The sequence below is a fragment of the Camelus dromedarius genome, chromosome 3, assembly GCF_036321535.1.
Source record: "Camelus dromedarius isolate mCamDro1 chromosome 3, mCamDro1.pat, whole genome shotgun sequence".
NCBI classification, from domain to species: Eukaryota; Metazoa; Chordata; class Mammalia; order Artiodactyla; family Camelidae; genus Camelus; species Camelus dromedarius.
Genome location: NC_087438.1, coordinates 85,285,826 through 85,310,722, shown reverse-complemented (window position 1 = coordinate 85,310,722; position 24,897 = coordinate 85,285,826). Strand labels below are relative to the sequence as shown.

General features: G+C 35.2%; 1 protein-coding gene across 8 annotated transcripts in view; it reads left to right on the top strand.

Annotated features, from left to right (window-relative positions):
- The window catches only part of CEP120 (centrosomal protein 120), a 157,521-nt gene that overhangs the window by 108,869 nt on the left and 23,755 nt on the right, over positions 1-24,897 (top strand). For all 8 annotated transcript variants that reach the window (XM_064483571.1, XM_064483538.1, XM_031448907.2 and 5 more), the window contains 12 exons: positions 3,036-3,233; positions 4,908-5,135; positions 6,133-6,349; positions 7,571-7,748; positions 9,876-10,025; positions 10,694-10,876; positions 12,597-12,693; positions 12,778-12,930; positions 13,502-13,591; positions 19,711-19,803; positions 20,854-21,015; positions 23,692-23,814. In XM_064483571.1, the coding sequence (XP_064339641.1) occupies positions 3,036-3,233; positions 4,908-5,135; positions 6,133-6,349; positions 7,571-7,748; positions 9,876-10,025; positions 10,694-10,876; positions 12,597-12,693; positions 12,778-12,930; positions 13,502-13,591; positions 19,711-19,803; positions 20,854-21,015; positions 23,692-23,814 (1,872 nt within the window). The remainder of the gene's footprint in view (positions 1-3,035; positions 3,234-4,907; positions 5,136-6,132; positions 6,350-7,570; positions 7,749-9,875; positions 10,026-10,693; positions 10,877-12,596; positions 12,694-12,777; positions 12,931-13,501; positions 13,592-19,710; positions 19,804-20,853; positions 21,016-23,691; positions 23,815-24,897) is intronic.

Genomic DNA, 24,897 nt, shown 5'->3' with positions numbered 1-24,897 from the left:
CACTTAAGCCTACAGGCTGTTGGGTGGGGCTAGGTTTTGGTGCTAATGATCCAAGCAAAATGTTAGCCTCCAGGAAAGCTCGTGTATATGAACACCCCCCCCAATCAGCCACCAGCTTTTAGGGCCACTTGGGTGAACCACACCCACCCCCTGCCTCCCCAGGAGACCTTCCAAAACCAGTAGGCAGGTCTGGCCCAGGTTCCTGTGAAATCACTGCCTCTGCCCTTAGACCCAGCACGCGCAAAATTGTGTGTGCTTCCCAAGAGAGTGAAGTGTGTGTTTCCCCCAGTCCTGTGGCGCTTCTGGAGGCAAGCCCTGCTAAGCCTTCAAAACCACATTTCCTGGGGTTTACTCTTCCCAATGGTGGAACCCCAGGCTGGGGAGCCTGACGTGGGGTCTCAGAACTCTCACTCCTGTGGGATGGCCTCTGTGACTTAATTATTCTTCAGCTTGTGGGTTGCCCACCCTGGCAGGTATGGGGCCTGATTATATCTTAAGCACGCCCCTCCTAATGTCCCACTGCGGTTCTGTCTTTATGTTTCCAGTTGAAGTTCTTTTTTCACTAGTTGCAGTTTTTTTTTTTTTTTTCCCAATGGTTGTTTAGTTAGTTGTGCTTTTGTTGTAGTCACAAGGAGAGACAAACTTGTGGTCCTGCTACTTCTCCATCTTGATCAGATCAGCTAGTCATCTGTTAATCAGGATCCCCTGAAGGAATGGCATGGAGAACAGGTTTCTGTGAACCAAAAGTTGCAGAGAAACTTGTGTTCTTTAAATTTTTTCCAAAAGATTTTTTATTGGTCCTTAGCAGATTTTTTTTTTGTGGTTTCTTCTAGGTCTGTCCTTATGATTTATTATTTTTCCTTGGAAATGTTGTCTTCCCAGCTAGATAAATCTTCACAGAGACGACTGTCTGGTTTTCAGATATTTATCACCCAATCCATAGAGCTTTAAGTATAGTCCTGCATCTGCTGGACTCCAGTAACAAGCTGTTGCAAGGCTAGTGACAGATCCCCATCTAAAGCATCCAGCAGTGTGGTAGAAGTAATCAGGTATTAAGCTGAAACTCCTTCTCATCTATAAGCCTTTGCTATAAAATTCTCTTGGTAACTGGAAAAATACTCGAATCTGGCTGAGCAGTGTTCTGGAAGATAAACTCTTGTGCAACAGGGGAAATGGGAGGGTGGAGGTCAGCAGAGGATTCCAACTTGTAAAACAAAGCTAGGGAAAATGCTTGCCTGTGCAGGTTGGAGCCTGCAGCCTGTTTCTGAATCTGAATTGTACAATTTTTAATGGTTAAAACAGTAAATATTCTGTTATGTGTATTATACAATAATTTTTAAAAATGCACTAAAAATTAAGCCCAATAATTTATTTATCCCTTGATACTGCTTAGTATTACTTGTTTGCTTTTTTTTAATTCTTTACAGACAAGCCAAGGATTAAAAAAAATAATGATGTAGTTTCTTTTTTTTCCTCACGCTAGTGGAAGGCAGTGTGAGAAATCATCTAGAAATAAACAAACACCTTTGAGATGCAAATGAATGACTTAGAACTTTGATACTCTAAAGTAGTAGAAGGAAGGAATTTGGAGTAGGAATACTGCATGGTCATACTCTTGCTAACTTTTTAAATATTGAAAGTTAAGGGTAAAAAAAAAAAAACTAGTTTCTAAATCCATGGATGATAAAGGATGTTTTAAAAGAATCTCTTCTCTTAGTGGTAATTACTTAGAATTAAATGGTACTATGAAATATCAAAGGGCTAACTTTATTTCGTAAAATTTTTATTGCTCTCTGGTTACAGAAGAAAATAAAAGAAAATGCAAGTATCTTTTAATTAAACTCCTCAGAAATAATCACCCTTAAGGGTAGTCTGTTTTTTCCTCAGACATTTTCTCGTTCGTGTAACAGCTGACTATGTGCAGAATTGTAGAGGTGAACATATATTATCTCTTTTAGTCCTTTTCAACAACCGTGCTCTTAACAACTACAGGTGTATAGTTGCTGGCTCTCAATGTATATAAATATATATGATTAAAGTCCACATGATTAAAATGTACTCAATGAAACATACATTTTAAAGTATAGGAGTAAAGTAATAATGTACTTTATATACAGTAATATACTTTATATAAAATACTTATACGTATTGACTATTTACTGTGTGCTCAATACTAGGCTGTTTGTATCTAAGTGGTTAGTACTTTTATTTCACAAACTGTACAAACTGTCCTGTAACTTTTTTTGTCTTAACAGTGTCTTAGATAACTTTCATATCAGTATATCATTATTTAGCAACCATGCTGTATGGTAACTCAAACATATTTAAGCCATCATCTCCTGTTGATGAACATGTCAGTTACTTACAATTTATTGTTATTTTAAACAACGTGCTACCAAACATTAAAAGTCTGTTAGAAGATATTGTACATTTTATGGCATAAGAATCCCATGTCATCATGTTCTGTGTGGCCATGAACCTACCAACTTTGAGAAGTAACACTCCTAGTACAAAAGACACTCTTTTGTTACTGTTAATTTATAGGTCTCCAAATTTTGAGGGTAGCTAAAAAAGTTTTTTTTTTAATTTGTATTTTATCAGAGGTCTAGATTAAGATGTTACAGTAAATAGCCTGGGTTAAGATTTGTTAAAAACCTCTCATTTATGGAGTGGATAGTGGAATAAAGGTAAGATGAAATAAGATACGTGGAAATAAGGAAAGCTCCAGGTAAAATATTTGACCACTTTCTTCTAAAAGAACTTTTGTGTATTCATTCATGAATCAATTGAATGAAATGTAAACATTAAAACATAAATCTATAAAAGTAGTTTAGTCTCTGTGCTTGTGTAAGATAAACCTTTAAAAATTAATGAAACTAATTTGGTAGAGATTGGAAATTTTGAGTGATTAATTTTATGACTTGGAATAAAAAAATCAACATTTTAGCAAATATTTTAGGAATTTATCAGTCATGAGCATGTGTAGTGGTTTATAAAGTTAGTAATCTTTTTTTTTTCCCCCTTTAAATGTTTAGTTAATTCCATGTACCATGAAACTTCCAGAAAGACAGCCTGAGTTTTTCTTTTACTATTCTTTACTGGGAAATGATGTTACAAACGAACCCTTCAATGATTTGATCAACCCAAACTTTGAGCCAGAGAGAGCGTCTGTTCGAATACGTAGCAGTATAGAACTTCTTCGTGTTTACCTGGCTCTTCAGTCTAAACTGCAGGTAGGTATGGCAGAAAGTTGTTTCTTATTAGAGATGATTTTTTAAGAGGTAGCTAAACTCTCTTATTTCTGAAGTAGATATCATCTTTCTGCCACATCTTTTAAGGTTTTAGGAATTATCCTGACTTGCAAAGTCATAGCATGACAGTTTCTTTAGAATTTTAGGGGATGATACCACCTTAACCTAGTTACTATAAAAAAAAAAAAGATAGATTAGTTATCAGTCCTTTATAATAAAAAATTGTACCTGAGGCTTAAAGCTGTGGGCACGAAGCGGATTTCATTATTGCTAGTAGAGATTAGCTGTCACCATACAACACACTCTAGATTTTATACATCTTACTGCTGTTAAAAGCAAAGAGTTAAAACAACTTTCTAAAACCTGCCCTTGGGCTGAGTATTTCTGTAAACCAATTTTAAATTAGACTCTATTTAGAAGTGAATCTTACCTAGTCCAAAATTACTTTTCTGTGTTTTATTATGATTGCTTTTAATCAGATGGAAATAGGATAGTGAAACAGTGGGTTAGGTAGTCATTTTTTTAAAGTAAGGTGACCACTCACTAGACTTTGCTTGTGTTTTGAGTGGGACATGAAAAGACGCATTAAGAATTTTAGTGGAACTCAATTCTAGAGGTGGTTCTGCTAAATCCAAGGTTATTTAGAAAGTTGAAGTTTATATAAAATGATGAAATGCAGGGGAAAAGCACTTTGAATTTTATTCTACATCCAGCATATTTATAGTCCTTACCAAAACTAATGACTTATTTATTAGTTTGATTCTCAAGGACATTTAAATCATAAAAATCCTCTCTCTCCAGCCCATTAAAAACATCACACCTAATAACATTAAGACTGTTTTAGGTCATGGCTGATTCTGGAACTAAGAATATTTTTATGTAATGATTGCATATGGTTCATATGAATATTAAGTTTGCTAAGGCTTCAGTGTAGTAAGGGAAAAGAATAGTTTATGTGATACATATAACACATACCTGGAACAGGTTGTTTTTTTTTTTCTTGGTGGTTGCAAAAGGTGGTCATGTCCAAGTTTTGATGTGCTAGCAGTGATTAACAATACATTCCACCCCAGAGGTATTCTCTTTTACCATTTACTGTTAAGCACTGTTTTATGTATAAAGTTTGAAAATCAAGAAAAGAGAGAAACATTCAAGGTGTGTTATGGGTGAATAAAACAAATTATTTGAGGTTCTTTAATTTCCAAATAGGTCTGGATCCACTAATTTTTTAAGAACTGTGTTTAAATTAATTTTAAAGTGGAAATAGAAAAAAAATGCTTGAGGTATTTGTTTTCTGTTTAAATTCATATATTCCTGATGCAACTTGCATATGTAAAAAGCATAGTAAAATATGAAAGTAACCATAGCTCACCAGAGACAGAAAAGAGAAGAAGGTGACAATCACAGGAGTGTACATACTGAAAGAAAAAAGTGAAAAGAATTAATAGCTTTTTAAGGAATTCTGGGTAAACTTTGTGGCTTATCAGCAGTTTTAACAATCATGTGTGATAGTCGTACTTAGTCACTGCAGGCCAATAAGATAACCTGCATTCTGTTTTCCTTCTATGGATCATTTTGTGACTTTTTGTTAAGTTGGTGTGTTTAATATAAAGGAGAAAATACAAAGCCTGATTTTGATTTTCCCTTTCATGTTAGATCCATCTCTGCTGTGGAGACCAGTCACTTGGAAGTACAGAAATACCCTTAACCGGATTACTGAAAAAGGGTAGTACAGAAATCAACCAGCGCCCAGTCACAGTTGAGGGTGCCTTTACCCTTGACCCTCCAAACCGAGCCAAACAGAAGCTGGCTCCTATTCCTGTGGAGCTGGCCCCCACTGTGGGAGTGTCTGTGGCTCTGCAGAGAGAAGGCATAGAAGCCCAGGCAAGTAGTGAACCTGCTTCCCCTCCTCTGGCTTCTTCGATGTTGCTCATGATTATTCACAAAAGTGGAACTTCAGAAGAGTTACCTAGCATAAGAAAATAGTTACTACTCTTCACTGGTGGCCTTCATTATATGATACCTCCTCTCCAAAAAGTCCCTTCTGGAAAGTGCCATGGCTTCTGTCGTGGTTCATAAGTGACTCTGTCCAGAGCCTTTCAACAGTCTTCTTGTGTAGTAGAAACAATTCCTCTCACTCCGAGCTCATAGGCAATGACTGTGGCAGAAAGGGAACCCCAGTAGAAGAGAACATTTTTAGACCTAGTTTCTGGAAATCTGTATTAGTGAATCTTTTTTGGTTGGCTCAGCCTTAGCTTAGGTAAGAGTCTTGGCTCATGAGTGCTTTTTATAGCCTTCATACAGTCTCTAGGCAATAGAGATGGGCATTTATTTGAATGTGTATGTTTTTTGATTATATATTTTGCCCTAGAATCAACGTTAGTGTCCTGTTCTTTTAAAGAACTACATGGAATCTTTTTATGTAGGTTGTGAACTGAAGTGAGAGTTCGAAAAAACATATATTCATGTATTTTTAGAGGTTGGGGAGCAAAGAGAGACCATCATACTAGACATCTGGGTTTTCAGGTTTTTTTTTTTTTTTAATTTTTAGTAATGTATAGACCACCTTTGTATTGCCTTGGTGGGAATACCATTTCTAGGATATTCCCTATCCTCACTTATGCTTGACTTATTTTATCAAATACCCCTTCTTACACATTAGGATGATACTGAGCTCTGGATATCATATTTCCTTCCTGTTCATCTTCCTTTTTCTGGTCCTAGATGCTATAAGAAAATTTGCAAATTATGAAGAAAAATAGACTAGGAATATCCAAACTGGGAAAGGAAGCTTATCTTTTTTAAAACAGAATCACGTTTTTTGCTTGATTATGAAGGAAAGTCCTTTGCAAATTATACTTTATTTAAAAATTGTTTTTAGTCTTTAATTCAATTAAAGACCCAGAATGAAAATGAGCCACACCATTCAAAGAAGAGAGTTTTAACCCCCATAAAGGAGAAGATACATACTGGGCCAAAATCTCCAAGCGTGTCCCCTGTTCCACCTTACAACCAGTCACCTCCAACAAAAGATGATGCAACAGAAAGTGAAGTGGAAAGCTTACAGTATGATAAGGATACAAAACCAAATCCAAAGGGTAAGATAATCCTTTTACAAATCTTGTAGGTATAGATTTTTCAGCCATCTAATAATTGAATAAATGACTATGAGAGTTTTCATGGGTTCTAAGTAAAAATTGTTTTTAAAGAGCCAATAATGTGTGGTGATGTTAAAAAAAAATGAGTTTAAAGTAATTACAATTTATTTAACCTTATGATAGAATTTGCTAAAGTGTAAGAATTTTTTATTTACTTTCATACTAGAAATGGTAGCTTATTCAAAAGAAGTTAAAGACTACAGTTCTTTCAAATAGATGTTTAGCAGACTCTTGACTGTCTTGAATTTATTGGAACTGTAGAGAAAAGCTATTAACTGCATCTTATAGGAAACTCATAATAATGATTTTTTTTAAGTGTGATGATCATCTATTTTATTTGTCCCTTATGAAAATACTTAAAGTAAATAAGTGATATGTGCTTTAGAGTATCCTTCAGAATTACAGAATTACAAATATGTTAAGAAATCTAATTTGTATCCTCATAATAATCATTTTTGATCCTAAAGTTAAGAAATAGTCTAAGAATGCATACTTGAATGCATATTTATCTGGCCTTATAAAATTTCTCCGTCTGTTACATAAGGAGCTATAGTTAAATTTAGTAGCATTAAGTAATTAGTGTAGTGGTGGATTAGGAGTTAGAAGTTTGGATGCAAGTTAAGAGCTCTGTCACTGAGTAGCTCCACTATAGGACTTGGGCCATTCACTAAATGTCTCTGGTGTATAGCAGGTTTGGACTAGATACCTCTGTCTTTTCAAGTTTTAGTTTTTTATTAGACTTTGTCACATGTGCTAAAAATAACCAAACTACTTTTTAAAAAGTGATGTAATTCTATCTGCAGTAAGTCTCAAATACAACCCTTCAAATACTAAGTTATGGTCACCTGCCTCTTGGAAATAAGTTAGTGTCTGTCAGGCTGCTGTCATACATTACTGCATCGGTATTGTGTGGTTTTATGTTTTGCAATATATGTTGAGAGTAAGCTGTTATTTAAACAGTTCCATAATGGGAATTAAAATCTACAGAATTTGGGGCAAGTCACTTTAAGAAGTTTATGCCTCAGTTCCTATGTTTATAAAATCAAATAGTCAAATTCCATGTTTGAAGGTAAATGAGATGGTATCTTTAAATTATCTGAATAATTTAAAAGAAACTGTTAGCAAGTGGAGTTTTTTAAAAAAATTTTATGTTCATTTCAGCTGTCACTTCTTCTGTACCTGCTTCACTGGCCCAGCCAGTGACTACATCCATTGCTTCAGAAACAGCTTCAGGACAGAAGATTGCTGTTCCAGCAACATCACATCATTTTTGCTTTTCAATAGACTTAAGGAGTATCCATGATTTGGAAGTTGGCTTTCCAATCAACTGTATATTAAGGTGTGATTTGCTTTTGTTTCAAAGTATTATTTTCTGAGGAGATATGCCTTTCCCCTATTTGGGGGAGTTGCAGAGGAGAAGTGTCACCAAAGGAGTTACAACATTTGTTAAATCAGTGGACTGGTTAAATGGTGTGAATAATTGACAGAATCAAAGGGGCCCAGCACTGAGTGTGATGGTGAAGTCATAGAATGGGGGGAGGGGGCTTGTCCTAATGACTTTAAACATAAACAGGGTGGCACTGGTGGTTTGAGAAGTAACAGTTTTGCCTATTTTGATACAATAATTGTAGGTATTTATAATAATTTGTTTATGCTCCTGTTTAAGATGCAGTGACTCTGGAACTTAAATGGTGGTGTTTCTAGAAAAGGTGCCAAAGATCGAAATAATGGAAGTACAGTATCTGATTTTAATATAAAACTGTATTATAATGGGAGGTTATATTCCTAATATATACGTTTCATACCTATGAATCTAAAAACCATACCAAATGAACTGTAAGTGGAATGTGTCCACACTGTTCAATTTAAAGAATTAAAACAGATATTTTACTCAGTTAAGTGGCTTTACACAATGGCTTGGTTTTAATAATCTTACATTTCCTAGACTTTTTGGCTGAGATATATATATAGTGAATGTAATAAAATAATTGTTTTAGTTTGGAGTATTTAAGGTTCTCATTGATTACTGTGGAGCGAGCATTAGCATCTGTAATGAAGTTGTTGATCTATATGTGATTAAAATGAGAAAATCTTCCTATCATTGTGGATTGCCACTCCTAGGAATGTCAGCAACTACTCATTGCTTCCTCCTGTTATTCAAGGCATATTTTCCTTTCGGTGCATAAATCCTTGTATCTAAATTTTCAGTTGATTCCTTTTCAAGTTGTTTCCATAATCCTCTGAGCTCTGGTGTGAATAACAGACAGAATCAAAGGGGCCCAGCGTTGAGTGTGATAGTAAAGTCACAGAATGGAAGTCTGTCCATCCAGCTTAAGTTCTGTATTTTACCTCATGTCAAAGGCAGAGAATCTTTACTAAAATGTTACTTATTTTTAAATTGAAAGGCAAAGAAAAGTTTTCTCTTAATAGACATAGCTTTCCTCACAGAGGGTATATAACAAAGAATTACTCCGTTTTCTCTTCCGCTGCTACTAGAGAAACTGATCTTAGGAACTTAGAGATGATGTTGGCCAGAGCACAGAGATGATTTAAAACTGGATGCTATAAGGGAGAAGCCTTGAACGAGCCCACTTAGAAAGCACTAATACTAGTTTTTGTGTTTCCTTCTTTCCATAGAATCATTTTTTGTTTGTTTTGTTTATAATCATTAAGTGCCTACACTGTGCCAACAGTTTGCCCAGTATTAGGGATACATGGTCCATATAAACAGAGAACTCTATCTGGTGAAGATAAATTCAGAGTTAATACATGAGGGAGGCTAGACATTCACTTGGCATAGAAAAGAGAAAGTATTCTACCCCAAGGAAATGGTTATGATCAACTTAAGACTCTACAGAAATCGGTTGATAAGGACTCGTGTTTCAGTCTTTGACTCATTGTACAGCTCTTTTTTTTTTTAAATGTTGGGCATTTAACTTTGATAAAATTTATGTAGTGTAGTGATTAAATGTCTAGGCGATATACTTGCTGAGATGATCTAAATTCAGTGTATGTAATTATATACCAATTGAGTGTATGCACAGGATTCTTCCTGTAGGAAAAGCAGTTTTCACTACGAGAGTTTCAATTCTAGTTTTCTTAATAATAAAATATAAGATGAAATTAAAGTGAGCATTACTTTAAATACAAAATAAGTTCAGCCGTAGTCAGACTTTCTTCTATTTAATGTGGTGTGGCTTTTATGATGAAAGAAAGAAATGGTGTTATGTCACTGTTTGATTCATCTGTAGTATGTATTTCAGTTGCTCTCATTGATTATCAGTTCAAAGACTAAATACAATTTAAAAATTGGTGATAGGAGTAAAACCATAATGTATTTGTAACATTTATTTATCTGTTTTAAAAATTCTATTTGCTCATAATCTTAATATTACACTTTTTAAAAACAGCCTTTCTAATAAATCTCATCTGTAAACTATAAGATTTTGTTTTTCTTAAATTCTAGGTACTCATATCCTTTCTTTGGAAGTGCAGCTCCTATTATGACTAACCCTCCTATAGAAGTTCGGAAAAACATGGAAGTCTTTCTTCCCCAGTCTTACTGTGCATTTGATTTTGCAACTCTGCCTCATCAGCTGCAGGATACTTTCTTAAGGTAATGTATACACTGTGTGTGTGTATGATACTGTTTTCTCAAATCACCAGTTGAAAATTTGTATCTTATTAACAAGAGGAATTCCTGTATATTTAAACCCACAGAAGTTTATGCTTTTGAGTTTGTCTGAGTTTGGATATTAGAACTTCCTTAAAACTATGTGAGTAATGAAGGAACTCTGAAAAGTAGTCTTGTTTTTTCCTAATACAACATGAGAAGATAAATACAAACTGTTTAGTTTTTATTATTGATTCACCTAATGGCTGTCATGTATTATTTCCTTTTTCTGTTTTTTTTTTTTAATCTATAAAATGAAGGTGTTGATCCAGCTATATGAAATGGATTTGTGAAGAAAAATGAGATCTGTGAAATGTCATTTTACTTTCTCAGCGTATCACAATTCAAAAAATTTTTTAGAAGAATGAAAACTAACTACACATAATTAATCGTTTGTATAGGAATCATAGTGTTGGAAGGGTTTTCTTCATTGCATAGAAAGAGGTGTTAAAAATGTAGTAGTATTTTTCTATTTGTTACCTGTAGAATTGAGCCTTTACATTCCAGGTAACAAAAACATCTTTGACTACATGAAAAGAATTCAGAAATTTTAGTCCAGAAGTCTTAGTTCAGAGTTGATAGTTATGGTCATGTGTTTCTCTTTTCCTTAGGATTCCATTACTGGTTGAATTATGGCACAAGGATAAAATGAGTAAAGATTTACTTCTGGGAGTCGCCAGAATCCAACTTTCTAATGTCTTGTCTTCAGAAAAGACTCGCTTTTTAGGTTCAAATGGTGAACAGTGTTGGCGACAAACCTACAGTGAAAGTGTGCCTATTATAGCAGCACAAGGGTAATACGGTTCCTATAATTGGTCTTAGCTTTGCTTCTTACTCTGATTAGCTACCTACATTCTTATCCTTTCGTTTTTGACCTTTTCTCTTTGACCTATGGGGGCTATATCTCAGTTTGCTCGTCAGCTTTTTGACCCCTACTGTATACTCTCACAGCGAGAATGTGTGCTACCATAATACTGTAATGCTTACTCAGAAAGTTGAGTATCTCTCCTTTCTTTAGCCTGGCAATTTTAAGTTCAAGATTGCATGTTTTAAATTTAGTAATTCAAGGTCAAATTTATAATGGAGTTTTACACTGTTTTGAATTTTTCTGCTTGAAAAATACTTTAACTTTTGCCTCAAATCTAGTTTGAGACTGTTACAAAATATTTGGCACTTTAAAAAATAAGTATTGTTCTTTGCCCTGAAATTCGCTGCTGCAGTGAAAAATTTGAGTTCGTATGTTTTAGGCAAAATAATATTTGTTGCATGAACTTTTTATATTTAATAATAGAAGTTTTAATTGATTTTAACCTTATATATCACATGCCTTTTTTTTTTTTTAAAGCATAGTAAGAATCTAGAAGAAAATCAGGCCCAGTAAAAAGCTGAGATCTACAAGTATTACTGAAATTTTGTCTCTTATTCTTTCTCATCCATAGCCACTTTCAGAGAGTGAAGTGTCTAGTAAAGCTTTTTATTCAGTTGGAGATCTTGGAACAGGTTTTTAGAGAATCGGTTATTTTGTGTAGAATATAATGAAAACAGTCATTACTTGAAGTTATTTTAATGCTGTTTGTTAGGAATATTAACTTTCATTGCCCTGCTCTGTAGACAGTTTTATGAGATTTTCCTAAAGGACAACTTCAGATATGATAGTGCTTCCTTTTATTTCATTTACTTTTTCTGAAATCTGTGAGATTAGAAGAAGAAAACATAAAAGTTGATTAAGAGTTCTAGTTGTGTGGGATGTATTTGTTAAGGTTTTATTTGATTTAGACAAAGCCATGTTTTTTTGTTGCCAAGAATTTATTTGCTTCTAACATTTTATCTTTATTTAATATTAAATACTACATGCAGTTTTGAGATACAGGAAGGTATTTATTATTAAGAAAATTATCCTACTTCTAGGAATTAATCCTGAAACCATGCTCCCATACAGTTAAAGATTTGTGAATAAATGTGTTCATCCCAGGAAAAGGAGAAAAATAGTTGAGAATAATTAATAATTTTTAATTTTTAAAAATTTTACTACATAAATTCATTAGTATGTTTTACAGGCATTAAAAATTACATTTTTGAATTAATATTTGTCATTACACAGGAGAAAATGCTCCTCTGTAAATGGGAAAAAAGGACAAAACTATGATTTTAACATGCATGAGAGCACCTATATCTACATATATATAAAAAAGAGGAAGGAAATTAAATTTTAGCAGTATTTACTGGTGGGCAGTGAGATTAAAAATTTTTTTATACTTTCGGTCTTTTCAAATAATCTACAACTGTTGTATGTCATTTTCTAGTAAATGTATGTATGTACTTAATATGGTATTGGTGATCAAATAAAATCATTTATATGGAAGGTCTTCAAGTCTGAAGCTGCCACACTTTGAGCAGCAAGTATCAGGCACAAGATACGTTGCCTATTCAATGCCCTAGCATTGGGGAGATAGAAGGAAAAATAATATAAAAGTGTTTCCACGAGTTTTAAGATATTTCTGATTTCGTTTGTAGGTCAAATAACAGGATAATAGATCTTTCTTACACCGTGACTCTGGAAGATTATGGACTAGTAAAAATGCGTGAGGTTTTTGTCTCTGATTCTTCTCAGGTAAATGTCATTGAATGGCATGAAATTATTCTTTGTATATGTGTGTATGTTTGTTTCAGTATGCTTTTTTCATTCATATCCTAGGGTTTATCTGCTGTACAACAAAAGCCATCTTCTCTTCCTCCAGCGCCTTGTCCTTCAGAAATCCAAACAGAGCCTCGTGAAACCTTGGAATACAAAGCAGCACTTGAGCTAGAAATGTGGAAGGAGATGCAAGAAGACATTTTTGAAAATCAGGTTACTTTTTACTTTTTAAATGTTACTTTAAAACTCTATTTTTGTGTATTTTTTCTTCTCCATAGTAGGCTTTTGTCTCTATGTTCCATGAGTACCCTATCTAGCTAGTCCCTTTGAATTCAAGAATCCTTACTCTTTAAAAAAAAAAAAAAAAAGGAGAATAAAAAAATACTCAATGAGACATCTGGGCAGAATCCACTTAGGCGGATTCCCCTAAACTTTCTCCATGATTCATGGGCACAATTAGCACTGAAAGTTAGAATTCAGAGGTTAAGAACTTGAAGGTTTCTTTTCATTTCGGGTCCTCATTTAGCATACCCTCCTGGAATCTGGAATCATCAGTTGTTAAACAGGAAAAGGTAGAAAACAGCTTACCATTAACTTTGTCCTGAATTATAATTATATGGATATCAGTCACCTCAGGCATTCTCTCTTTTGTTTTAAATAAAGTAGAATGCCTGAAAGAAATGTATCAGTGATCAGTATTAATTATTTAACTGAAAGTAGCTGATTTGTTGTTTTTGAAATATATAGGGTTTATATTTTTACTTTATTTTTCTTCTTTTTATAGCTAAAGCAGAAAGAACTCGCTCATATGCAAGCTCTTGCAGAGGAATGGAAAAAAAGGGACCGAGAGAGAGAATCACTAGTAAAGAAAAAGGTAATAACTTGTATAAAAATTGAAGGAGAAGAAGAATATTAATGATCGTACCTTCGCTATATGTTAAAGAAAATCTCTTGAAGGATTAACTAATTATAGCAGTTGTATTGGTCTGGATAAAGTTAATGGATAGGTCAGGGCTGGGGGAAGTTTTTCACTGTAAGGTATACTCTGGATTTTGAACCCTGCTGATGGGTTACTTACTCACTCAAAAAGTGAATAAATATAAAAAATGAGCTTTAAAAAAAAAGATCAAAGAAGGAGAAGGTAAGACTACACCAGTTTTTATTTCAAGAAATATTCAAATAACCAAATGATAACTAGAAATCCTTACACATATTTAAGCATTGTACTAGTTTTACTTAAAAGTGACTTTTATGTCAAGTAGTATTTACAGTTTTCAAGTATTATGTTAGTTGAATCTGAGTAATCTGGAAAATATTTAAATTTTAAAATTTTTCATTTAACTTTTAAGATGAGTTAATCTTTAAGCCATTTTTTAAAACAATGCAATTTAAAACAAAACAATTGAGTTTTCCAATGTTGAGGTTTGTAAAATTCAAATTTTTAAAATTAATCTGAAGTTTAAAACAATATGTGACTTCATCAATACTTTGAAAGTTTACCTGAGGGAGTCTATGTAATGTTGGTGGAACATTATGCAACTAATTTATTTTTATTTCTGCTATTCTGCACAAAATAATGAGCTAATAGTAAATTGAAGCTCATTTACTTACTATGAAAAGCTTGTATCTTCCTTCAAAAAAAGATATTAACTAGCTAATAGTCCATCAATTCAAGATGAAATGGTGAACCAGTCCGTATAATAAATGACATCAAGTTAGAACTCAAATAGTATACATTATTATTATATTTGTAATAGTAAATGAATATTTCATGCACATGAGCTGCACCTAAAAGTGTATCATTGTGGTTGATTTGGTTTTTAAATCTTCCAGTTCTTTCTTTTTTTGTCATCTTTTGAGACCATTTTGGAAGAATTATTCTGTTACCTGAGAAAGAGTAGATAGATAAAATAATTCATTCTTTTCAGTTATAAACTTTTCCCCAAACAAATGAAGCCTTAGTTGACCTTGAAGTAGATAATATTACAGTCAGTTGGGGCCTCAGAGGTGAATTGAAAATATTTGCAACTATACCAGACCTTTATTTTTGGACACCAGTATATGGTCATTTTTTTCTCCTTTTACATTTTGCCTTTTATAATCACCTTGTACAGATGATCATGCTAAACTCAATGATTGTTAACTAATGAATTTGTCCTAAAGTAATTTATGACTATAATATTCTGGTCTTCTGCCCTCTGAATAGATAATATTTATTCTGTCTTCCTTATGACTTCCCATCAGATAGCTGGAATAGCTATCATACCCACAAAGAAGGATGACATCAATTCTGCATAAGGCAGCATGAGGAAGTGGTTCATAGATAAGATCATACTTTCACTTTGGTGAAGATTAATAGATATTGCCAGGTGATCAAGGGACATTATAAATAGAAGTTTGAAACAGGCTTAGTATTAAGAAAATTGTATGTAGCTTGATGTGAAGAAGGGAGGAAAGGCTGTACCTCAAGAAATGAGGAAGGGGAGGTAATGTAAATGCTTTTGTATTCCATTTTGAGGAGTATGGACTTGATCCTTGTTTGCCAGGGTTTTCAGAGAGAATTAAGCCCTAATATCCAGAGGCATCCATGGTTGGTAGTGGAATAACTTTTTCCTATGCATCTACAATGATAGAGTTGTTTACCATTTTAGGAGAATGTAGAGAAAACAGTCACGCAAATCAGTTGACACTGCTGTGGTGCAAATGATAAACCCTGCTTGATAAAGATAGAAATTTGAGAAATTTTCTTTTCATGGTGTCTTTTATATAAGGGAATAAGAAAATTAGATTTTCACTTTAGAACAGTTGTTTTGATGGAGGTATAGTGAATGGAACAAAGGAATGTGAGACTAAAGTCAGGGAGACCAGCAAAGCAGTAATATGTGTATAAATGAAAATAAAGGCTGAAAACCTAACAGTAAGGTAAGATAATGACATGATTGTGAACAAAAGGAAAGTGGATATTAAGGAAATGAAATTAAGGAAGTTCAAGATCTCAAGCCTTAAGGGATCCTCAGTGCTACCCTACAGTCCTACTGCTTGCCCTAACCAGTTTCATTTTCTGAGTCTGTAGAACAATTAATTCACACTGGTTTTCTTAAACAAGCGTCCCTCATCCTCACCCAGTGTGATCTCTGCCTTTCTAAAACACTTCCCTCTACTTGATTTTCTGTACTATCCTACTGTTCTACTGTCTTCACTGGTCTCCTTAATCATCATGCTAGATCCTTCTCTTTATCTCAGCCTCTCTGGGCTTTATTGGCTTGCTCCAAAGCCCAGTCCTTTAATCTCTTTGCTCTCTGTGTAGTCACTCCTTGGGTGATCTCAGCCACTTTCTTGCCATTATATACAAATTATATACACTGTGCACATATTACACATATATAAGGTCTATATCCATTCACCCTCTTCCGTGAGTCTGTGTTTGACTATTCAGCTGCCTGCACTCACTGCCTACTGGCTAACATGCATCCCAAATTTAACATGTCTAAACACAAACTATCTTCATCCTATATAAATTTGTTCTTGTTGATTCCACATCTTAATAAATGGAAATAGGTCAGTCTGAATACTTGCCCCAGCCTTCACTGATACACATATAGGTATAGCTGAGCTGAGCTTCATAAATCTCCATTTAGGTGCAGTAAAGCAATAAAACACAGGAAGGTAGAGAGGTAGGTAGATAGAAAGATAGAATGATAGAGACACTACCCGCCTCCTCTTCCTCCATTAGGCAGGTAGATAGATAGATAGGAAGGTCGGAAGGTGGGTAGATAGGTACAAAGGTAGATACGTAGAAAGGTAGAAAGAATGATAAGAGACGCTAGCCGCCGCTGCCTTATCCATTAGGGAGGTAGGTAGGTAGGAAGGTAGGTAGATAGATAGAATGAGAGATGCTAGGTGCCTCTTCTTCCTCCATTAGGTAGGTAGATAGGAAGGTAGATAGAAAGAATGACAGAGATGCTAGCTGCTTCCTCCTCCTCCATTAGGTAGGTAGGTAGGTAGGAACGTACATAGGAGGGTAGGTAGATAGGTAGGAAGGTGGATAGGAAGGTATGTAGGTAGGAAGGTAGAGAAATAGGTAGATAGAAAGATAGAAAAGTGATAGAGATGCTAGCCACCTTCTCCACTATTTGGTAGGTAGATAGAAATACAGATAGATAGCAAGAAAGAATGACAGAGATGCTATCCTCCTCTTCCTCCATTCAGTAGGTAGATACATAGATAAGTAGGTTAGCATATAGATAGAAAGAATTACAGAAAGCAGCCACTACCTCCTCCTCCTCCATTACTTAGGTAGGTAGATAATATACATAGAAAGCAAGACAAAAACAGACAAACCCTAGCTGACTCCTCCTACTCCTTCTCTATTCGTAAGAAAGAGACAGGAACAGGGACAGAATCTGAGACACTAGCATTCTCCTCCTCCTTTATTAGTAAGACAGAGAGACAGGGACAGACACACTAGCTGCTGCCTCCTCCTCCATCATATAGTGAGAGAGATACTGCCCCTACCCTTCTCCTCCTCTTACTCCTCCTCTTTCCTCTATACTCCTCCTCCTCTTGAATCTACAACCATTCCTCACCATTAGTCATGAAGATAATCGTTTCTTCCATGCCTGTTTCTCAGGCTGCGATATACGTGTGACATTTTCTTCCCTCTAGACCTTGTTTCCCTTGACATCATTTTATATAAATTTCGATCTACAACTTTCCAGAACACTACCGTTCAAAATATGATGTTCTACTATTGCAAGTTGTCTTTCATTCCCTGATCAACCCACTTACTATAATGTTATCTGTTCCAGCATTTTAAAACAATGTGTCCTTTTAAAAAAATGAATTACATAGTCAGTTACAATGTTTCAGTTTCTGGTGTACAGCACTACGTCCCAGTCATGCATGTACATACATAGTTACCTATGCTATGCAGAAGAAACTTTTAAAATCTATTTTTATATATAGTCGCTAACATTTGTAAATCTCAAACTCCCAAATTTATCCCTTCCCATCCCTTTTCCCCTGTTAACCATAAGATTGTTTATTAAGTATGCAAGTTCATTTCTCTTTTGTATATGAGTTCATTAGTGTTCTCTTATTCTTTTTTTCACAGATGAGTGATATCATACTTTCTTTTTCTTTTTCTTTCTGGCTTACTTCACTTAGAATGACATTCTCCAGGTCCATCCATGTTCTTGCAGATGGCATTATTTTATTCTTTTTTATGGCTGAGGAGTATTCCATTGTATAAATACACCACAACTACTTTATCCAGTCATCTGTCGATGGACATTTCAGTTGTTTCTATGTCTTGGCTACTGTCTTTAGTGCCACTGTGAACACTGAGGGTGCATGTATCTTTTTTGATTTAGAGTTCCCTCTAGATATATGCCCTGGAGTAGGACTGCTGGGTCATATCATAAGTCTATTTTTTTGAGGAATCTCCATAGTGTTTTTCCATAGCGGCTATACCAAATGACATTACCGCGAGCAGTGTAGGAGGGTTCCCTTTTCTCCACACCCTTGCCAACATTTATCATTCATGGACTTTTTAAAGATGGTCATTCTGACTGGTGTGAGATGATATCTCATTGTAGTTTTGATTTGCATTTCTCTGATAATTAGTGATATTGAGCCTTTTTTCATGTGCCTACTGGCCATTTGTATATCTTCATTGGAGAATTGCTTGTTTGGGTCTTCTGCCCACTTTTGGATGGGGTTTTTGTTACTATGTTGTATGAGCTATTTATATATTCTGGAAATTAAATGTCTGTCAGTGGCATCATTTGCAAATATTTTCTTTTACACTGTAGGTTGTCGTTTTGTTTCCCTTAATGTTTCCTCTGCTGTGCAAAAGGTTGTAATTAAGGTCACATTTGTTTATTTTGCTCTTATTTCTATTGCTTGGGTAGACTGCCCTAGGAGAACATTGCTAAGATTTATGTCAGAGAATGTTTTGCCTATGTTTTCTTCTAGGAGGTTTATTGTGTCTTTTCTTACATATATAAGTCTTTATGCCATTTTGAGTTTATTTTTCTGTATGGTGTGAAGGAGTGTTCTAACTTCATTGATTGACATGCTGCTGTCCAGTTTTCCCAACAGCACTTGCTAAAGAGACTGTCTTTTCTCTGTTGTATATTCTTGCCTCCTTTGTTGAAGACTAATTGACCACACGTCTGTGGGTTTATTTCTGTGCTCTCTATTCTGTTCTATTGATCCACATGTGTGTTTTTTTGCCAATACCACACTTAAACAATGTGACCATAATTGTTAGTTGTGTGAACCTCTTCTTCAACTGTGCTTGAAGTCAAAGATTGAGTCCAATTCATCATGCTTTGTTTAGTGCTTGTACATATCCTGCATTTAGTAGAAATTAACATGTTCAGTGAATTCCACTTAGCAACTTCAGTACATTCTTTCCTCACCCTGTTAATAGGTCTTCATTTTCCTTTGTTCAGTGCAGCACATGCCACGGGTGTGCTCACCTTCTAAAGCAAGCCCCAGTCCCACTCTAATATTACCCTTGCATGAAGTTTTTGAGCCCAAGAACTGTCTTTTTATTGCAGCCTCTGCTAGGGCAGCTGCTCGGGCAGCGTTCTCTTCCCTTCGTTCCAGTTTTAGAGAGATTCCCTCCAAGAGCACTTTCTCTGGGTGCTTGTCCTCAGGCTGAGCAATCCACCTCCACCACCTCAAGGAAGATTTTTAAGGAGCTCAGTTTTGACTAAACAGAAGATCCTACTAGCAGTCTCACTACCTACCAGTGGCAGAAGCGCTTCCTTGGGACACTGAACGTTACTAGAGATAGCCATGCAGAAGCTAGATAGGCTTCCTTCCTTAGAGTAGAGTAGAAAGAATTTCTACTTTGAATTGGTGGATATAATTCATGATTTTCCTATTCTCAGTCCTCTATTTCTGTAAAATAATAATATATACATTTTTAAATTTGTGTTTTGAATTTGAGGAAAAGATAAGGAAACTTTTATTCTATTTTAGGTGGCTGAATATACTATTCTAGAAGGAAAACTTCAGAAAACCCTAATTGACCTGGAGAGGCGAGAGCAGCAGCTTGCCGCTGCAGAATCGGAGGTACTGTATCCGTCTGCCATCTGTCTTTACTTCACAGAGTCCATGTATTAACGTTCATGCCATTCATTTGTTTTTCCTTTATATTTGTATAAAATACAGTTCATGGAAACAGTCTTTGAGACATTACGGAGAAAACTACTACTCAGCTGGATAAAGCACATTTTATATGTCAGAGTGTAAGGAATACGTAGAAAACATTTGTTACTTGAAATGGTTAACTGTCCCTCCGTCAGCCTGGGCTGACTTCTGCCATAGTGGGGAGAGTTTTGGTTACCTTTCCAATCGTGTGGAGGGAATGGACAGTTGCACTGACCAGAGCAAAGAAAAAATGTAGCACAGGCTCAGGGGCCTAGAACCCCAGCTGTGTTTTCAGTGAGAAGGGTGTATCTTCTTGCCCATTAAAGGTCAGATCCCAAGAAAGTGTACACTTACTTTAGTACTGTGCCTAGTTAGCATTTTATTAGGTCTTCACTAAATTTTACCCTAAATGCTTTTTTAAATTACTATAAAGATCATTTCGAATGATTAGAGTTTCTTCCACATGAAATTTATATGCCTCTTCTTTACCCAAATGTGTTCTTAAAATTTTCTCAGCATGTCACCCTAACCTTAGCTTTTACACATTTTCGGGGACTTCTAAATTGATACACATATTTAAACCTAAATATAATGTGTATTTGTTCCTAATACTAAGGCTCTGTTATCTTCTTTGTGATCAGGCAGAAAATAATTTTCTAAAGAAAAGAAACTTGGGCATATTTGCTTACATAATAAAACAGGTTTTATTCAAATAGGGATTTTCAGCTATTAGGGCCTTTTCAATTGAATTTATATATCATGCATGGATTTTTGGATATACTTTGTATTTTAGAATTAAATGATTAAAAATTTATAATTTCAATAAATAAATGTTAACTCTAACTGAAAATGATCTGATAATAGATTTGTAAAATACTCTGAACATTTGACTGTGAATAAGGATGACAGAATATTGAACAATATAATACAGCTAGTAATGGGTCAACCATTTAAAGATGTACCTGTTTTAAGCTTCAAAGAGAAAGAAAGGAGCTGAAATCAGAACGTGAACGGAACCTGCAGGAACTCCAGGACTCTGTCCGCAGGGCCAAAGAAGATTGTGTCCACCAAGTTGAACTAGAAAGGTTAAAGATCAAGCAGCTAGAAGAAGATAAACATCGACTTCAGCAACAGGTGGGATTAAAATAGCTATCACCTCTTTAAGAGTTTAATTGCATTCTAGACATAATAGAAATGGTTCACTAAAGTTATAAAAATTCACAGTAATTTGGACTATTAATCATATTCCTTGCACTGAGATTCAGGTGTTCTTTAAGTTAGACCTTCTGTTCCTAAGTCAAAGCTAAGGACTTTATTGGAGTAATTTCACCCCCCTTAGAAATAGTTGCTTAAGTTGTACTTTATTTTAGTTAATTCTCAATGTAAAATCTTTTCCTAGTAAATCTCCTTTTAGCAAACATAGATGTTTTTCATATATCACTGGACCAGGGGGTATAGCTCAGTGGTAGAGCACCTGCTTAGCATGCATGAGGTACTGGGTAGAATCCCCATTACCTCCATTTAAAAGAAAAAAATTAAGAAAAATTTAAGGAAACTATATGCATCACTGGACCAAGTTCAGTTAACCAAATTCCATGAGAGAATTGTCTATGCTCCTTTCCATTTTCTCTCCTTCAGTCATCTCTCAGCCCACCCCCTGAGCTTTCCATCCCCATCGCCCCAGCCAGCCAGTTGTCAGAGAAGCAACCAGCGGCTCGGTCACTAAGTTCAGTGGGTTTTTTTCTTTTCTCATGTAACTCAGTCTTACTGACAGCATCAACACTATTGTCCTTGTTTTTGTATATTCTCTTGTCTCAGCTTTTGTAACACCATTCTCCTTATTTTTTTCGACTTTTCTGGCCACCTCTCAGGTCCTTTGCAGGCTTATTTTCCTTTATCTAGCCATTAAATGTTGTACTTCCTTCAGGCTCAGTAATTATTTTGTGCAAAACAATCTTACTTATGCCCCTGGCTTCAGAGATAAATCTGTACCTCTGAGACTTACACACTGCTATCCCGAACCTGTCTAGACTCATTTGTCTCATCGCCTTTTTGACATCTCTGCTTGGGTGTCTTAAAAGGCTTTTAAAACCCAACATTATCCTCCTACCCATACTGGACCTTCCTGTAAGTGTTCTGGATTTCAGTAATTGACCCCTGTAACCTGTTCTTCCTGTCATAGCCTGAGTGATATTTTTGAAATTTGGGAATCATGACACCTTTCTCTCATGGGTAAGGATCAAATTACTACCCTGCCCTACAAGACTCTGCATACTTTGGACCCAGCCTGCCTGTCTCACCTCATCTCCCACCCTGTCACCCTTGCTCTGTGCTCTCCAGCGACACTGGTCTTGTTCAGGTCCTCAGGCATACCGGGCATGTGTCACCCTTAGGATCTTTGTGTGTTCTGTCTTTTCTGGGCCTAGTGAACTATACTAATCCTTCAGTTTCCAGCTGAAGCATCACTTTCTCAGAGAAATCTTCCCTGACCCCTGCTGCCCAAGTCTAGGTCAAGTTTTTGTTTTATGGTTTCTTGAGATATTATTCTCCTATTCTCTTTCTTTAGGATATGTTACAGCAGTTTGTTAATACATTAATACAATTTATGGACCGCTTAGCAAAAGAAAAGGAGCCCAGTGTGCCTAGTAGCTTGGTTGATAATGCCCAGTAGTAGATTGATAATGTCCCTGAATGGTCAAAAAATGCCAAATATTAAGTTTATTAGCTTTTGTTTAAAACAAAATGTGAGAGATACTTTGGAGAGGTTTCTGTTCGACTTTAAAAATGTAAGTTTTCATGTTCAAAAGGTAAACTTCAGTTACATGGAAAATTTCCATCTGTGGAATACTAATTACCTAAAGATGCTAGATAAATCTTAATTAGAATTGTTGGTAATTATTAGCATAAAACAAGTATTATTCGTAATATAAGTTCCATTTTTGCTACAGATTTTCTCAGTGTTTCACATTTAGTTAAGTCTTATGTCTAAAGAGATAGATAATTGTTTTATCTAATGATGGAGATAGTCACATTGGTGTATGTTTTCGGCAAGCATCTTTAACAGTACTTATTTGCATTTGATATTTTAAAAAATCCCAGATTTGAAAAACATCTTTATATCCTTTTTTTGGTAGTTCTGAAACTGTTTGAAGGGAAATTAAAGTGTTTAGTTAAAGCAGTCTTCTTTGTTGTTGTTAAATTTAAGGAGGTATTGCTTGCTTTCATTAGAGCATTATTCTAGGGGATGAAAAGATCTGAATTCCGTTCATACGACTGAGTAGCCCACTGGCTCTTTGGCACTGCCTCAGTAATTAGCTCTTTGATCCTCAGTTTTCTTACCTATAAGTGTGAAGGGATAATTGTAAATTATCTTAAGTTGTATAGTATTGGAATTATGAAATTCCAGAGTATCAAATTACTAGAACAGTAAATACTGCATTCAAATTAAGCTTATTTTCCGTAATAATCAGGTTTATTTGTAATCTTCAATCTTACACATGACACTTTGAGAAGTTATTTTTAGCATTTTTATGACTTTTTCATTTGCCACTTAAAATTTTAAGATGTTCTCATGATACTGTTTTTATAAGAAATTTCATACTCCTTTTGTCTTATTGTTAATCAGTTGATTTTACTAAATTTTTAAGATGCCTAAAGATCTTAATTTTCTTCATGATAATTTATGTATTTTCTAAGTTTTCTAAATATGAACATGCCTTAGAGTAAGAAAAAAACAAAACAGTTGAATTCTGTAATATTAAACTTTGCATACTGTAGTTTTAAAATGGCTACTTTTTTTTTTTAATGCAGCTTAATGATGCTGAAAATAAGTATAAGATTTTGGAAAAAGAGTTCCATCAGTTCAAGGATCAGCAAAGCAACAAACCAGAAATCCGACTACAGTCTGAGATAAATCTTCTCACTTTGGAAAAGGTACTTGTGTCAATTTTATGGCAACTTAACTAGCCCTAGTGATCAATTAATAAAATCAATACATGATACTTGCATATACAATGTAGTAACCTCTAACTGTAGTTTTCTGATATCAAAGAATACATTAGAGAATCTGAGGCACGTGACATTGTCAATACATGAATTTCTTGGTTTTTATCAGTTACAGCCTATACTAAAGTCCTTGGTTGCAAACAATAGAACTGAATTAACTCTTGGACTAAGGGAATTCACAAAACTATCAGGAAAGCTAAAGAATCAGTTTCAAAACATGGGCAGGAACTGGGGAAAGCGAGTCATGGGCCCATCCTGTACGAAAAGTTTACTCAGGATGCTACTGTTGGGTGCCATGTCTGCTGGGTTCCAGTGTTATACTTTGGAACTCTTCATTTTGCAGTCGCCATGGTGAATTCTCTCTCTGCGTATGACTACCCTGTAAATGCAGTGTCCCGGATAGGAGCATGTATTTAAATCACACGCCTGCATTCTACTCTTAGTTTGGAAGAAGGGATTGCCACCCTATTTTGTTTTCTAAGGCTGGAAGCCACGTGCTAATTCTCATTTATATTGGATTTGCCCACACAGAAAGAATATTCAAGTTCCAGGCATTAAAAAACATGTAATGCCCACAGACAATCTAAGTTTGACAGTATATGCCCTTGCATTTTGTAGTTTGATATTTTTTAGGCATTATTAAAAAGATACAGCATATTCAGGAAAATAACCTTTAGAAGTTTAACAATTTAATTGTGTCAGCCATTGCCTGTCTGCACTCAGCTTTGTATTGAAGGCTTCCTCGCCCTTTCTCTTCTATACATGCAGCCACTAGGGGCTAGGGGCCACTAACAGGATCGCTGGATGGCAGTTGGGAAGACGCCAAGGTAGTTCTTTCTACTCTTTTTTTTTTTTTTAATCTCTCTGCCTCCCTTATTTTCTCTGGTAGTAGTTATATCTTTTTGTGGTTCCATTTCCTACCAGACAGCCCTTCTCGCCTTTAGGCAGTTCCCTCTGTGTTTCTAGCCCACTGGACACCCCCAGTTTGTGGGTTCCTGGTATTAAAAACTA